At 42.3% G+C, this 15,975-nt stretch overlaps 1 protein-coding gene and 4 non-coding genes across 5 annotated transcripts; 1 reads left to right on the top strand and 4 right to left on the bottom strand.

Moving 5' to 3' along the window:
* Positions 1 to 1,017: 1,017 nt before the first annotated feature.
* Positions 1,018 to 5,393, top strand: LOC133110322 (ciliogenesis and planar polarity effector 2-like). The gene is made up of 6 exons (XM_061220337.1): positions 1,018 to 1,135; positions 1,460 to 1,613; positions 1,922 to 2,074; positions 2,359 to 2,483; positions 2,955 to 3,091; positions 3,487 to 5,393. The coding sequence occupies exons 1-6, from the start codon at positions 1,133 to 1,135 to the stop codon at positions 3,725 to 3,727; spliced, it is 813 nt and encodes a 270-aa protein (XP_061076321.1). The 5' UTR covers positions 1,018 to 1,132; the 3' UTR covers positions 3,728 to 5,393.
* A 480-nt stretch (positions 5,394 to 5,873) lies between these two features.
* Positions 5,874 to 5,967, bottom strand: trnai-uau (transfer RNA isoleucine (anticodon UAU)). Its single transcript has 2 exons — positions 5,930 to 5,967; positions 5,874 to 5,909 (listed from the first exon to the last, which is right to left on the bottom strand). It is a non-coding gene; the product is annotated as a tRNA-Ile (tRNA).
* Positions 5,968 to 6,537: 570 nt separating this feature from the next.
* trnai-uau (transfer RNA isoleucine (anticodon UAU)) lies at positions 6,538 to 6,631 on the bottom strand. The gene is made up of 2 exons: positions 6,594 to 6,631; positions 6,538 to 6,573 (listed from the first exon to the last, which is right to left on the bottom strand). It is a non-coding gene; the product is annotated as a tRNA-Ile (tRNA).
* A 2,134-nt stretch (positions 6,632 to 8,765) lies between these two features.
* Positions 8,766 to 8,859, bottom strand: trnai-uau (transfer RNA isoleucine (anticodon UAU)). Its single transcript has 2 exons — positions 8,822 to 8,859; positions 8,766 to 8,801 (listed from the first exon to the last, which is right to left on the bottom strand). It is a non-coding gene; the product is annotated as a tRNA-Ile (tRNA).
* Positions 8,860 to 9,115: 256 nt separating this feature from the next.
* Positions 9,116 to 9,209, bottom strand: trnai-uau (transfer RNA isoleucine (anticodon UAU)). Its single transcript has 2 exons — positions 9,172 to 9,209; positions 9,116 to 9,151 (listed from the first exon to the last, which is right to left on the bottom strand). It is a non-coding gene; the product is annotated as a tRNA-Ile (tRNA).
* Positions 9,210 to 15,975: the final 6,766 nt, after the last annotated feature.

Raw genomic sequence — 15,975 nt, forward strand, 5'->3', positions numbered from 1 at the left:
AGTCAGTTCGTCAATTTTGTACTTATCCATCAACGGTGGGGTCGTCTGGAGTTCTGTAGGTGCAGCCAGCTCGTTCAATTAGCTATTTTTGCTCGGCAAAGCTCATTCAATGTAGCCTGCGCATCTCGTGTCGACCGTCTTTCATAAACTCCTGTCTTTCTAGCGAAATAGTTTCTACTAATGTAGTGGCCAAAATGTCTACTGAGGTCTTAAACTTTCTTTCATATGTTCTGCTTCAGTTCAATACAGGAAAAACGAGTCTTCGCGTGTATGCAGTTTACGACGGTAGAAACTATTTGTTGCTCCCGTCTTTATTGCAGAACGGACTGCCCAGGGAAAGTTACAATGAACAATCTTTTACTGACCTACGGACGCCTAAATAACTAAAAGGCAAACAATAAACAGTCTATAATTCTAATTCAATTATTATAATCTATGCACTGTAATCTGTATAATATTAATAATATTAACAGGTAAGTAAATTAAAAATGTACACACATTTGCAAAAATAAAACAACTATTCGAATAAATTTAAATTTAATCCACAACAGGGAAAATGGCACTAACAGTGCATATTGCATGAACTGGTTAATGCTTCTCACATCACGTTGCATAGTTGCAGCAAGTTTATATTCCTCACCGGCAAATTAGTGGTTGTGTTGCTTTGAGGTCACTTTGAGGATGTTGTTCACACTGGATGTGTTCACTGCTCTTCCCAATCTTTTTCACGTTAAATTTAAATGAATCTGCCTGTAATGGCTAAATTGTATGTTGTAACAAACACTTATTCATTGGAAATAGCTTGTGAAGTACACGTCATAAACAAGCCTTCCATTAAAGCATCTCTCAGGTGTTTGAAATCTCAACACAAACCAGTATATAATAATGTTATTTTTATTCAAAGAATAGAAACTTTAACCAGCCGATGCAAAAATACCATGCTCAGCTCCCTGTCGCAGTTGAGCTTGAAATGTCGCAAGAGGCCTCAACATCCACAGAACTATCACACAAGATCTGGCAACAAAATTCACCTCTTTGGAAACATTTTCCTCAAGGAAACCCCGTCGCGGTTTGATGAAGTCATCATGAAAAACACGATACAGTACAGGCTCCACTCAGTCCACTGGTGTCTATGGTGAGTATAAATAAAAACGAAAACTTGTTGTTCGCGAGCTAGCACGCGAATAATCGCATTTGCCACTGAATTAACACACAAAGTGAGCTTTTGTTTTCTAAGGGCTTAAATTTATGACGTGGTTATTCTGTTGATGAGACTGAAGAAGTTCCGTTGTTAACCTGAAATTCGCTGGAGCTAGCTATACAATCTATATTAGCTAAAGCGATACGTATTGCATCCTGCTTACTGTGTGCATAACGTTACATAATATACAAATATTCTGAACATAGCCAATGAAGTAGGTTCTAAATTCGGCTACTTTGGCACATTACAATTTTACAGATAAAGTCAAGAGGGAGCGCCGAACTGGAGGCCAGTTTCACAATGATCCCACCGCAACCACCGGGATCGCTCATTCTCATCGATTGGTACCGGTCTGCTGACAGCAAGGAATACTTCAATCGAATAAAAAACAAGAAGCAACGCAGACGTTTTGGTATGAAGTTCTCTCTAGTCCATACTCTTTCAAGAACCTTTATCGTGCGCCTGTAAAGTCTGCGCACTAGAATGCATCTTTACTAGAGGAGCAAGAACCACCTATGATGGAATTGCATTCATCAAAAGTGTGCCGTAGATGTAGGGACAACTTTTATTTGTGACTTAAGTATCGTAATTATGTTATGATGATTTAAATGCAGTATTTTGATGAGGCGGTGACGGTGACTGTTCTTGTTCATGCGAATGGCTCCCGAATAAAGCCGGCGGTGTTCGCTGCAGTGATATCTATACTAATCTTGTTTAAAGGTCTGCTTGAAGCTCCAGTGCTGCCTCCTCACCTGAGTGTGGATACTGTTCGCTACAAGGTATTTATCTCAGGGAAGAGTGGTGTGGGGAAGACTGCTCTTGCTGCCCGGCTTTCTGGTCTGGACATTCCAAACATGCACTATGAGACCACTGGTGAGTGCTTCGATTGTCTGTATATTTACCTTAGTAGATAAAAGGAAAAGGAGGAGTGGAAACAAGTATATTTGTATTTCCAAAAGGTGGATCAATGCACAGCCACTAGACTCTAACCTTACCTCCTATAAACTAAGCTGACTGAAGAATTGACAAGATCGTAGATAAACTGCAGTAGATTTACACAGTGTCTCCTGCAGTCTGCTGGTACAGTCGGGCATGTGAGGATTGAGAGTTGTGATTTCTGGGTGCTGTTGGGAAGACCTGGGCATGTGGTTCCACAGGAATTGAGAGCACAGTGGTGTTTTGGCCAGTGAAGCTGAGAGATAACGGGCAGGTGCTGTTCTTCCGGCTGCAGCTGTGGGACTGTGGGGAGAACGCCCTGCGCAGATTCGACCACCTCCTTCCGGTATGTGGCTGAGGATAGACATATTGAGGTGGGAGATGCACCACTGGCCAGCCGTGGACGACCGAGGCAATGAAAACCCCTCTGAGGAAATTGTGCGAAGCCTGGGGTGGATTTGTACACACTCTTGACAGCCACTGGGCAGACTAAATCAAAATGGATGAAAAGATGCAAGTTCAAGTAATAGCAGGGTATGATTTTCAGAGTGGGCTGTGGGTGTGTAAGCCAGTATTACAGTGCTGGGTAATGGAGCCCGCAGTCCAGAGTTTGCTGCATGGCCTGACATGGCCAACTGGAAGGAGAGTAGCACTGATGGGCAGAGGGTGACATCTAGTATACTGTATATTAAAAATATTTATTCTCTTCTTATTGTACAGCTATAATTTTTCAGTCATGTGACCATATTATTCCTTGATTATTCTTTATTATAGCTTGTTCTTGACTGTTGTTTCTTATTTTATTTTTTATTTTAAGTCTTGTAAGGAGCAGGTAGATGCCATTCTCTTCCTGTTCTCCTTCACGGACCGGGCCTCCTTTGAAGATTTGTCCAATCAAATTGCTCGAAGCTCTGAACCTTCAGACAGTGTCGTAAAGTTGATCGTGGGAACAAAGTATCCTTTAAAATATATTCATGAGGAAGCCTTGGCCTAAATATTATTGGTTCAAACGTAGTGTTCATGGAAATGGAGGAGTAACATTGGATCAGATCCAGTTTTACCCTGGAATGAGCTCAATGTTAAAGTAACAAAACACTGGGGCTTGAACCACCAACCTTCCAGGTCCCAGTCATTTACCTTAACCACTGGGCTAGAGGCTGTTTAAATGTTTTGGCTTGGTAGGGTAACGTGTCTTAAAGCAAAATGAATAGATAAGGATGCCTCGCTTTGGCATCTACACTTGCCTACTTGCCCTCTCGCTTCTTTTCTTTGTTTGCATCTGTAAATTCGGGAGCCTGGTTGCTTTGAGAAACTCCCTGAGAATGTCTTGTCCTTATCTGCTGTGTCAGATTTGACCTTTTCATGCACGCGGACGTAACGGACCAAGATGTCAGGAAGTTTCAGGAGGTGTGGGGGCTGCCTGTGTTCCGCATGGGGGCCGATGTGGTTGGCGCATTTGGGGAGGTTGCCCCCCTCCTCAATGCCCTGGCAGAGAGCCTGTGGCATCAGGACTGCATGATGGTCGGGGCAACACGCCCCAGCCCGGCCACTGGGACCGGGGCCGAGACCGGGAGTATGACCAGAACCTGACCGCTGCCCATACTTTCCAAACTGAACTTTGCTGTGAAGTGGCCTTCAGTGTGCGGACCTTCTGCGTGTCTGAGGCAGTAGAGCTGGGGAAAAACAGACCTCGTTCCAGTGTCCTTCTCTGGTGTTGACTCAGCTCTGTTCATCCCGTGTTTGACTTTGTTTCAGTAGACGGAACCGGACGTGTTCCTGTGACAAACATTCAACAGAGTGGAGCCCCAAAACTTCAGTGGCACTTGGAAGAGAGCTCACCCTAAAATGTAACTTTCACATTTCTAGCTAGAAACCTTCTGTCTCGCTAATGTACAGTACTGTGCAAAAGTCTTAGGTACCCTAGATTTTTATATATACTCACCGAGCACTTTATTACGAACATTTTTACTTTATTACATCTACTTATTTAGATTATCAAATCCGCTAATTGTGTGGCGGCAGTGCGATGCATACATTCATGTAGATACATCAGGAGCTTCAGTTAATGTTCATCAACATCAACCATCAGAATGGGGAAAATTTTTTATCTAAGTGACTTTGACCGTAGAATGATTGTTGGTGGTGGACGGTGGTTTGAGTATCTCAGAAAATGCTGATCTCCTGGGATTTTCACACACGCTAGTCTTTAGATTTTGCAAATAATGGTGCAAAAAACTTTACAGAATCCAGTGAGCAGCAGTTCTGCAGACAGAAATGCCTTGTTAATGAGAGACGTCAGAGGAGGATGGCCAGACTGGTCAAAGCTGACAGGAAGGTGACAGTAACGTAAATAACCACACATTACAACAGTGGTATGCAGAAGAGCATCTCTGAACACACAATGCATCATAACTCTAAGTGGATAGGCTACTGCAGTATAAGCCTAGAAAATAAGTAATTGAGACCTAAAAAATTGTGCTCGGTGAGTGTATATATTTTTTGTTTTTAATTTCTTTTTTCTTTTTTCTGCATTAGTGTGTCAGTAGAAAATAGCAAATTACAGATTTCCATACATTCAATTAACATAAAAAATAAAAACAAAAAATTTTTTGCGAAGCAGAATGCTTTATTTCATTAAATAAAGTAACATATTAAGCAGTAGACCACTTTTCAGTGAAACCTTGACAGATACTGTCTGGGATTTCCTGCCAAGCGGGTCAGTCAAAGTCTGCATGAAACTGCAGGACAGCATAGCTAAGGGAACTAATGCAGTTTTAAACTTTTGATTACATTGTTGTACCTACAGTACTGTAGGTAACTATAGATCTACAGGCACCATAAGTGACACTTTTAAACCTGCATTTGAAACCATTATTAAAGTGCAGTTGAATTTGCCTATGTGTACTTTGGTAGTAGTTCTGCATCCTGTATCACAGTTGATTTACAAATCACTGTTAATGCTACATCATTTAATACAGAGTAATGCATTTTAATGAATTCATGAAATTTATTTTATTAGTTGTAGATGGTTGCACTCCCACCTGTTGACTGGTGTCCTGTCCTGTAAATGACAGCTTGGAAGCTGCTCCCATCACAGTATGAGAATCTGGCAGGCTGGAGGCCAAAGATCTGAATCTCCATTTCTTTCTGTCCCAAATAAGAGTCTTTAGATATGGTTTTCTACTTAACAGGAAACATTACTTGAACATTTTAATTTAAGTAATAATTTAGTTATTTTTGGATGAATGATGTTACAAAAGACAAATAAAACTAAATAAATAAAATAAAATAAAAAGAAAAACGTTTTTGCAGTGCTTTTTCCAAATACTATTGTTGCGTTTTATTCGGCCATCTACATCTGTTGTGTGTGCATTTGCGCTTTGTATGTTCGTGTGCATAGGGGAAAGATGGTCCACGTAGATGCTTGTGTATACAAGTTATTTCTTTGCATTATTGCCTTTTAGATTTTTTCCTTTTAAAATATATGGCTGATTTCTCAGATTAAGTTTAGTCCTGGACTAAATTGAGTTTTCTGTGGCGAATCCATTCAAAATGGTATTTAGTCTTGGAGAAGGCTTAATCTGCATCTGTCCCATAGTGTACATTCATACAGCTGGATAATAATTCACGATAATTCCTTCTCATGATGGTTTCCATACTTCCATGCTATATAGATTGGTTAGTCATGCGCTTCTTGACCAAATCCTCTGTGCTGTAATATTATATTAAAATCTCATGCTCCAGGTGAGGCTCGAACTCACAACCTCGGCATTGCTTCACTGCATACTGCTTTATAAGTACCGCGCGCTAACCGATTGCGCCACTAGAGCTTATGTTTGTCATTTGGGACGTACTGTAAGCCTGGTCTACTCAGTTATTAAAGGTACACAAGGTAAGATTTTTGTGTTAAATTGTTACAAGACCATTGTAAATCCCTTCCTATTATTGAAAAAGGCTCACTGACATGTTGACTCACCCTCTGCCTGTGTTCATAGTCCTTAAATTCAGGTTTCAAAGTGTACATTTGTGGGGCCGTCACTCTGTATCAAAACATTCTACAGCTGTACAACAATTCCAGCTCATTGGTTAAAAATTGGCCACAGTCACAGCCAATTGGCGCTTTTATTGCTTATTATCCAAACGAAGACTACATATGTTCTTGTTCATGCCGATGGCTACCGAATAAAGCCTATGGTGTTCACTGAAGTGATATCTATACTAATCTTGTTTAAAGGTCTGCTTGAAGCTCCAGTGCTGCCTTCTCACCTGAGTGTGGAATGATACACAATAATTCCTTCTCATGATGGATTCCATACTTAGCTATATAGATTTGTTAGTCATGCGCTTCTTCACCAAATCCTCTTGTGCTGTAATGATAACGCAAACGCATTAAAATCTCATGCTCCAGGTGAGGCTCGAACTCACAACCTCGGCATTGCTTCACTGCATACTGCTTTATAAGTACCGCGCGCTAACCGATTGCGCCACTGGAGCTTATATTTGTTGATTGGTACGTACTATAAGCCTGGTCTACTCAGTTATTAACACAAACAGTATTTGATCTTCAGTGGAAATTTGCTGTGATTTGTGATCCTTGCCACTCTTCATTCAAATTTCCTTACCAATCCTGCACTTTAAGAGAACGTAATGCGTAGTAATACCTATCCAAGCAGGATTCTATATTTAGCCATGTCGGCTGGCTCGTCATGCACTTCTTGACAAAATCCTCTGCGTGGCAGATATATGGGTGTGCAACTGTCTTAAATGGCTGGTGTACAATAATGGTATAAACCGGAGCCCGCTTGGCTCACAATTATAAATAAATAATCACTGCAATATCAAAACAGGTAGTAGCATATCACCATTTTAACCTTTGTGATTGTTGTAATTTGATTTGCTTTATAACTATGGAGTCACAGAATAACAATATTATGATTGGTAGCTACAAAAAAAAAAAAAACGGAAGTAAAATCAGAGCATCTGAAATCATCTTAACCTTTTCACAGTAGTGGTCTTGGGGGTTTGTGGGAGATGGGGGAGCGGCCCCATGGTGTAAACTCGAAACGAGCCCCCAAAAGATAAGGCCTGTGTTTCCCGAAGCCTTCTTAACGCTACGTCGTTCGTAAATTATACCTTAACGTTATACCCTTGACGTTGTTTTCGTGTTAGTGCGTTTTGCTTGTTAGTGTGCTTTTACTGAAAACGTCAGCTAATCAGAGAAAATAGTGAATTACACCAGTAATGTGATGGTGCTTCTGACAAATCAACCCTGATCGCAAAGTCAATTAAGGCACCATGCCAAAGATATTAAAATAATGTAAATAAAACATGACATTCCAAAGAAGGCGTATTGCTAGGTGGCCTGGCGGGACGAGGTGTGATAACACAATCTGATATCAAAAACCATATGTATTATGTAATATATATAATTAGACGGAAATGATATATTCGGTTAATAATAATAATAATACATTTTATTTGAGACGCATTTCAAGACACCAAAGGTCGCCTTACAATGGATAAAATAATACAATAAAAATAGCCAAACAGGGGGGTAAAACAGTGACCCTAAGAGTAAAGAGTGGGAACACACAATGAGTAAATCAAAGGGGACCCAGCACTGACACCTGGGGGACACCCAGTGAAACTGTTGTCTGTCAGTGAGGTAGGATGAGAACCAGGAGAGTGCAACACCAGTGATCCCAGTGCCAGCCAGGCGCTCCAGGAGTAGTGGGTGAGAAATGGTGTCGAATGCAGCGCTGAGGTGGATGAGGATGGTGAGCAGTCCAGAGCAGTCAGCTGCACGGATGAGGTTGTTGATGATTTTAACCAGGGCGGTTTCTGTACTGTGATAGGGGTGGAAACCAGATTGGAAGGGTTTGTGGTGGTTATTTGCGTTCAGGTCGGACTGAAGGCAACCACCCTCTCAAGAATTTTAGAAATGAAGGGCAGGTTGGAGATTGGCCTGTACTGGTTGAGGTCAGCTGGTTCGGCACTGGGTTTTTGAGGATGGGTGTAATTGCAGCCAATTTGAGGGTATGGGGTACAGTTCCAGAGGTGAGGGAAGAGTTAATTATTTTAGTAATCATGGGGGAAATGGATGGAAGACAGGCTTTGACCAGGGTGGTGGGGAGGGGATCAAGCTGGCAGGTAGTGGATTTGGATTATTTAGTTTGTAAGTTTTTTAATTCTATCAATAAGTTCCTACTAGTTATGAGAAATGCAATATTTGTAAGTATTCCTGCAGTGTTTTACTCATAAAGAACACTACCTTCTCTCATAGCACAGTCAAACAGTCGCTGCATGGAGTGCATAATCGATCTTAGAGCGAGTCAATGGGCCTAGTAACGTCACACGTAGAATCTATGCCTTAAGCAACCGCCTAAGTGATAGTTCGGGAAACACGGCTTGAAAAGTTAATAACTTTAGTAAGGTGTACCTTTTCAGTCTTTGTAAAACGCCAAGACTCGAAAGGTATATCGGGAAACGCTGCCCTGCTCCTAAGAGAACATAAAGTAATACATTCCCAAGTAGGATTCCATACTTAGCCACATAGGTTGGTTAGTCATGCACTTCTTGACAGAACCCCCACGGTGCAATGATAACACGAAGATGCATTAAAATCTCATGCTCCATGTGAGGCTTGAACTCACAACCTCGGCATTGCTTCACTGCATACTGCTTTATAAGTACCGCACGCTAACCGATTGCGCCACTGGAGCTTGCATGGAGCTTGCATGGGCCTTGCTCAGGGGCCCAACAGCTGTGTGGATCTTATTGTGGCTACACCGGGGCAACCTTCCAGGTCCCTGTCAGTACCTTAGCCACTAGGCTACAGGCTGACCCCTCTACCCGGTTGTATCCCCCCCCCCCTTTTTATTTATTTTATAACTTGCACTTCACAGCCACTGTAGTCTCATGTTTCTTGACAAAGTCTCCTGTGATGCAGTGATAACAGAAATATGCATTAAAATCTCATGCTCCAGGTGAGGCTTGAACTCACAACCTCGGCATTGCTTCACTGCATACTGCTTTATAAGTACCGCGCGCTAACCGATTGCGCCACTGGAGCTTGCATGTGCTTGCTTTTGGCTTAAATTGTAGTTTTTGGTTATTATTTTGTTGTCATAATTGAAATGTTTGTCTCCTTTGGAAACATCAGCATATTAGTTAGGTCCATATAGTTACATATTTAATCTTTAGTGATAATTTGCTTTGATTTGTGTCGATCCTTGTCACACCTAATGCAAATTCTCTTTCCAGTCTGGGGCATAGTAATACCTTCCGAAGCATGATTTCATATTTAGTCATTTAAGATGGTTAGTCATACACTTCTTGACCAAATCCTCTGTGCTGCAATGATAACACGAAGATGTATTAAAATCTCATGCTTCAGGTGAGGCTCGAACATTGCATGGGATCGTGTGGTTGAGGGAAGGGACTGCTAATCACATGCATTCTGGTACTCCACCACTAGAGACAGAGTGCAAACAGTGATTTCCACCACCTGAAGCTGGGCTGCTGCCTTTATGCTCTGACCATCTGATTCAGTGTCATGACTAACCCAAACCCTAATAGACCAGTACTGAAATAAAGCTGGAACTGATCATCCCCGGGACTGCACGCCTCTGTATCGGTACATAGGCGCTTGTATTCTTCACTGAGGCAAGTGTGCCTCTCCATTTGTCAGGTATTTCAAATGGAGTCAGTTACATTCCATAGCACACCCAAGCCTGCTTGGTATTGGTGGCCAAATCTCTTCTGAATAAATTAGCTTAATAAAAAAATCAAACCCTCTGTGGGTGAATTATGGGATATATTAAATTCACATGCTCCAGGTGAGGCATGAACTCACAGCCGCGGCATTGCTTCCCTGCATACTGCTTTATAAGTACCGCGCTTTAACCGACTGTGCCCCTGGAGCACTTCTGCCTGGGCTCTGGGGTAGTGTGGCTGATAGAATGGTTTAATGGAAGGTTGTAATTTTGTTTTTGGGACTTGCTGTTTTTATGAGACTGCTAATCATGTACTTTCTGATACTCCACCACCAGTGGGAGATGACCCAGAGAAATAGGACAGAGAGAAAACAGTGATTTCAATGATCCTTGCCACTCTTGAGGCAAATTTACACAACCATCTTTATATCTAAAAATTTTCCTCTCCAAATTTGAAATTCCCGATTGTATTTGTTCACACTGGCCTGGGAAAGGACAGAACCCACCAGGTGTACTGAATTAAAATGGATTATATACTGGATAAAATGGATAATAAAATGAAGGCTTTCCCTTTTTGTTGTGACAGGTTTATTTACTGAAGTTGTTTGAGCTAACCCTTGTGATATTAGAAACCAAGCCAAGCTCAGAATGACATTAGTTTGTTGATTTATTTCTAAAAGCCTTTACTTGCCCTGTTTTGCCTAGAGATACAGGATTTCTTGTCCTGCCTCAGCAGATATCCAGCTGTTAAAGCAGCCTGACATTTTTCAGCAGAAGTCAACTTAAAGGATGTGTGTTTTACAGTACGTTTCTGAGAACAACTGCTGCCCAAACATGATCTGACTGATTTTATTTCGCCTGAAAAAGCAGAAAAGATGCTAAACAGCTTAAGTGCTTTTCCACACAAATCCAAACCTCAACACATTATAGTTTGTCCTCGCACTACCTGTACCTCCATATGGCCTTATTCCCAAGTGGGGCACTGCTATACCTCTGAGCAAAGAAAGTAACCGGAATTGCTCACCTATGTCCAGCTGTATAACTGCATTGTACACTTGCTGAGCATTTTATTAGGAACACCTGTGGAGAATGGCCAGACTGGTCAAAGCTGACAGGAAGGTGACAGTAATGCAAACAGTGGTATGCAGAATAGCATCTCTGAACACACAAGGCATCAAAACTCTAAGTGGATAGGCTACAGCAGCAGAAGTAAAAAAAGAAGTCTAATGAATACCTAATCAAATGCTCGGTAAGCGTATATAAAGAATGTGTGCTGTGTTATTGGCTTTATAAAAGAGCATCTCCTAAAGACCTGAATTGTAAATGGTTCAGGAACTCCAACTCAAAAGTTCTTCAGCAGATATCTAGCTGTGCACATGAACAATATATGAAATTTGAGCCGTATTATGTTTTGACAGTGCTTTTTATTTTTTAAGCAATAAAGAATGGTCATAATCCATTATTTTGTGTTAAATTACACCTTTTAGCCATTAGAGGGCGCCGTTACTCCTGAGCCTTGGAGTCCAAATTCATCAGGACAAAAGGTAGTGTACAAAATATGGAAACACCAATGTGAAGCCACTGTGGCGTGCTGGGTGACCTTGTAGAGCCAATTCTCTGCTAAAAGCTCTTGCAGTTCCCTGTCTCTCTCTCTCCCTGACCCTGCCTCAGTGAGGCTTGGGATGAGGGGATCCGGTGCTCCCTCTGTGCTCTGTGGGTGGCTATCTGAGCTGGAGACTCTTACAGAGCCCCGCTTTCCCTTCTGCATCAAAACCATGTTGTACACTGATTGTGTTGTATGTAGCTGCCTACAGATATTGAAGGGAAAATGAAAGAATTGTTATCCAATGAGGAAGGCATTAGCCAACCTCCATGGTGTCTGAGGGTCTATCTGGCATTGATTCACCATGAGAGATGCGTCAAAAGGCAGGGTATCCCAAAACATTTTACAGCAAGCATCATGGGAGGTGAAGTTTTTAGCTTGAGATTTGTAAGTCAGTGTGACAAGCTCCATACTGCAACTCCCATCATCTCCCTTGTGAAACATTCTGTGGTCCTTTTGGTGCAGTCAGCTTTTGGTTATTTTGTAACTTCAGAAATATGTGATTATAATGTTGTGAATTGATTAGATTAGAATGATTCTAACTAAACGTTTGAATGTTGATGTAACAATCACTACTGACAATTGAAAGCAATGGAGTTTTAGAACACTGACTTAGAACTCTGAACATACATTTTGAAAAGACATTCCTAAATACCTGCAAAACGTTCACAGAGTTACGTTTGACGCAGGTGTGTTGCAGGTTAAAATCCTGGGTTCAGTGCTGCCGATTTGTTGATGGTACATGAATGCAAACTGCAAGATGGATGTCTAACATTTAGTAATTCCAGCCAAACAATGTAACAATTTAATAAATAAATGAAAATAGACAATAAATTGTAATTGTTGATAAGCTTTAAAATGTGAGAGAACCTAACTCGACCTGAAGGCCCAGGGTCTTGTGTGTTTCAGCAGACGTCAAGCCTGTCACCTCAGGGTTGGGTTTCTCTGACCTTCCTCCAGCTGGAGTTCACCATGTCTTGCAGATTAAGAAATCATCTTCTCAAATGTGCTTTTCCATTTATATTTGGCTATTGACCAAATTTACATGTCTTGTCAAGGTATGTGTCTACATTTTTGGCAACCCCAGATTGAAATTGAAGTAACAATCCAATAAAAGCAACAGCTGTGACTGGGTCACTGTTGGGTGAAAAGGTCACTTACTCAACCGCCAAGCTCTTTTAGTATACACTGTGCAATCAGTGGGGTAGCTGATTGTGCTTGTCTGGGGCCTGGAATGGTGCTGGCTCAAGCCCCTGTGTAGCCATGACAAGATCAGGGCAGCTTTTGGGCCCCTGAGCAAGGCCCCTAACCCCACATGGATTCACCCCTGGTTAGCCTAATCAACTTTAAGTCACTTTGGTTAAATGTGTCATGTAAATAACTGTAATGTATGGCATTGTGTACTGTCATTTGAGTGATCTGGCACGATGTCTCTCAGTGTTCACAGACAGTGTTTGACTGTACTGCTGTGCCTTTCTGTTTTTGTTTATTGTTCATGGCCTCCAATCAGCTGCCAGATGCCTGTTTTTTTTCTTCTCTTTTACCCCCTTTCTCCCCGGTTTTAAATGTCCGGCTGTATATAGCAACACTCATTGCTAGCACCTCTCTGCTCTCGATTCGGGAGAGCTCAACAAGCACCTGCTTTCCTTAGAACACCATGTTTTTTCTCTCTGCTCACACAGAGATGAGATCATGGATGTTTCACGTGCTGCTTCCTGGGTGGGTTTGCAGGCTGTCACTCAAGCAGCAGGGGTCGTTAGAGAGAGATGAGAGGTGGATCACCCATCGACTGAACCCTTCCTAACCTGGGGAATGCTTGAAAGAACACTACTGTGCTTAAGTGTCACTCTGGGTGCATCCCAATACCCAATACTAAAAAATGTACCCTCCTTCCTCCACTTATCCCCTGCCCCTACCCCCCAGTATGGGCATGATTGAGATTTTATCCCAAATAATGGGGCCCAACCATGCACCAGAATGGCCACTTACCCCCGCCCCCCCGGATGCCCCAGTTGTAATCACTGGTTACCCTACGGTATTTTATTTCATAAAGAATGATATTACTTATGGAAATAGTAATCCCAGTGAAGCACTGTAATGACACGAAGCAGCAGAAACACGGTCTTAATGCTAATGTTTGGTACTTGGCCTTTACTTGGCCTTTCTCTAGAGAGCATGTCATTTGGGGTCAGGAAACAGTGATTCACATTTGTTTTGCTGCTACTGTGGTGTGCGTTTCAATGGGACCTGGGTGTATGTAGACTGTTCCTGTTCCATTATGTATTATGTGCTGCAACAGCTCTGTAGAGTGGACTCCCTAAGCCTTAGAAGTCCATTTGTATTTTAATATGGATGTTTTAAGCTCTCAGGCCCTTTCCCATTTCATTTGGGAAAGGAGTGATCTGTGTGCCTCTGTTTCACCCTTGATGGACAAATTATTGAGCTGGGGCAGACATACTGCTAAAAGCAGTTGTTAAATGCTGATCGGGAGTGTGTGGCAGTTTATTGTGATGCTTGTTGAAAACTCTTCTGTGCCTGTGAATCATGGTGAAATGCTGGTTTATGTAGTAATACATCCCCTGCGTAACATGGCAATTCATTCCTTCCTTTTAGGATGGGCCTGCTCAGAGGGTAGTGTGTGTGTATGCAGGTGGATGTGTGTGCATGTGTGATTTTGGTGAAATTACACCCTCGGTGCAATGGTGTTCATGCGGCACTCTTTAATTTTCCGGGAGCTGCAAATAGAGACTATATTTGGGGGACAGGGGGCGGGGGAAGGGGGGGTGGACTTAAAAACATTAAAAGTAATCACATGGCTGCTTTATCTACTCCATTTCATCAGGGAAAAGCATTTTGTGTGTCTTGCTACTTATTAAAGAGCATAAGCCTTCGGTGCTGAAGTCAGTGTAGTAGGCACAGACTACTGCACTATAACTGGCACAGCAGAAGGAGGACCTGGGGTGCTAAAGGTCCTGCTTCGCTGCAGTGATATTGAGGATATTACATCACAGAGAAATTGGGAAATAAAACGATGAGGGCAGTGCATTAAAGGGAAGTTCCCCCTTTGTGTGTGTGTATGTGTATGTGTGTGTTTCTGTGTATGTGTATATGTGTGTTTCTGTGTGTTTCTCTGTGTGTGTGTGTGTGTGTGTGTGTGTGTGTGTGAGACTGCACACATTTTCTTGAGAAATATGGATTTCTTTCTGTGCAGATTTAGTGGCAGTTGGATGAATGTGTTAAGTGTGGCAGAAGGCGTGGCCTGATTGGCCTGCGCAGGGTCCAAGCTCCGCCCCCCAGCTGCGTGTAGACTGCTCTAGACCAGGAATGTGAGCCCAAAGCTGATCCCTAATAATTCCCCTAAGTATACACTGCTAGGACAGGGGGAGGGGGGGTTCATATACAGGTGTGTATGGACTTGTTTTATAACTTCAGGGATTCTCAGGGATCACCTGACCCAAAATGGATTTCTGTTGTGAAGCAAGTGTACCTCATCGTGTGAAGTCCATCATAATCCCTTACACAGCTACTCGTAAATACAGGTTGCATTGTTACATTTCTTATTTCTCCTCAGCAGTTTCATTTGTTGCTTTAAGTAAACAGCTAGAAGTCAAAATGAATTAGTTTAGGCATAAAGATAATGATACTGTATGGCACTGTACAGTTTAGAACCTTCTTACCCTGCCTAATATGAAGTTAACGTTACTGTCATGAAAAAAAGAAGAAAAAGCCCAAAGACATTCCATAAAAAAGAGCAGTGATTTATTAGGAGTCAGAAGGAGGCAGGTGTTCTGTTTTAATGCTTTTCGTTTTATCTCTGTGTCCCACGGCGGTTTTACTGTTTCTCTGCGGCTGGCCCGGCGCTTGTTGTGCTCGCCGAGCGTTCTCCCGTTGCGCCTGCAGGAAGTGTGCGTTAGTACATGTCGGAGCGCGGAGGTATGCGCAGCCTGTGACGCCGCGGTCACGGGGCGGGGGGTGGCGTGTAACGGCACGGATCGGCGAGTCCAGGAGATGCGCCAGGAAACGGGGGAGAGATGCGTGAAGTAAACCCGACGCTATCAAATCAGATCAGATCATTCCGATGGTTTTTTTTCTTGAGACCATGTCAAAACAACGCCATGTGGGGATGTGTTGATACTGAGATTCACTTAATTTCGTTTACTGTGCAGAACATATCTTATCCTCCTGAGACCCTTTGTCCTCAAATGAGGATATATATATATATATTTTTTTTTTCACTGCAATGTGTTTTTGTCATCAAAGACACTTGTATCACTGGGTCTCAGGAGGTTCTTTGGGATTTTACATCTATGTTGTAATGTATCTTTACCATATTGTATTATTCAATGAATCTGCCAATAAGAATCTAGTTCTTCACATTAGGTGAACATAAGGTGGGGGGGGGGGGGGGGCCTGGTCGGTCAGGCTGAACCTGTTTTCTCCTTTTTTGTGTTTGATAAAGGGAAATTGGAGAGAAGGGGGGCGTGTAAGTGAGCTTGGGCAAGTCTTAGCAGTGACTTGCT

This window comes from Conger conger, chromosome 14, assembly GCF_963514075.1.
Source record: "Conger conger chromosome 14, fConCon1.1, whole genome shotgun sequence".
Classification (NCBI taxonomy): Eukaryota; Metazoa; Chordata; class Actinopteri; order Anguilliformes; family Congridae; genus Conger; species Conger conger.

Excerpts from the sequence above, each read along its gene's own strand:
- LOC133110322 (XM_061220337.1), top strand. Across the intron at positions 2,075-2,358 it reads CATGCACTATGAGACCACTG|GAATTGAGAGCACAGTGGTG; the intron begins GTGAGTGCTTCG and ends GTGGTTCCACAG. Across the intron at positions 3,092-3,486 it reads AAGTTGATCGTGGGAACAAA|ATTTGACCTTTTCATGCACG; the intron begins GTATCCTTTAAA and ends CTGCTGTGTCAG.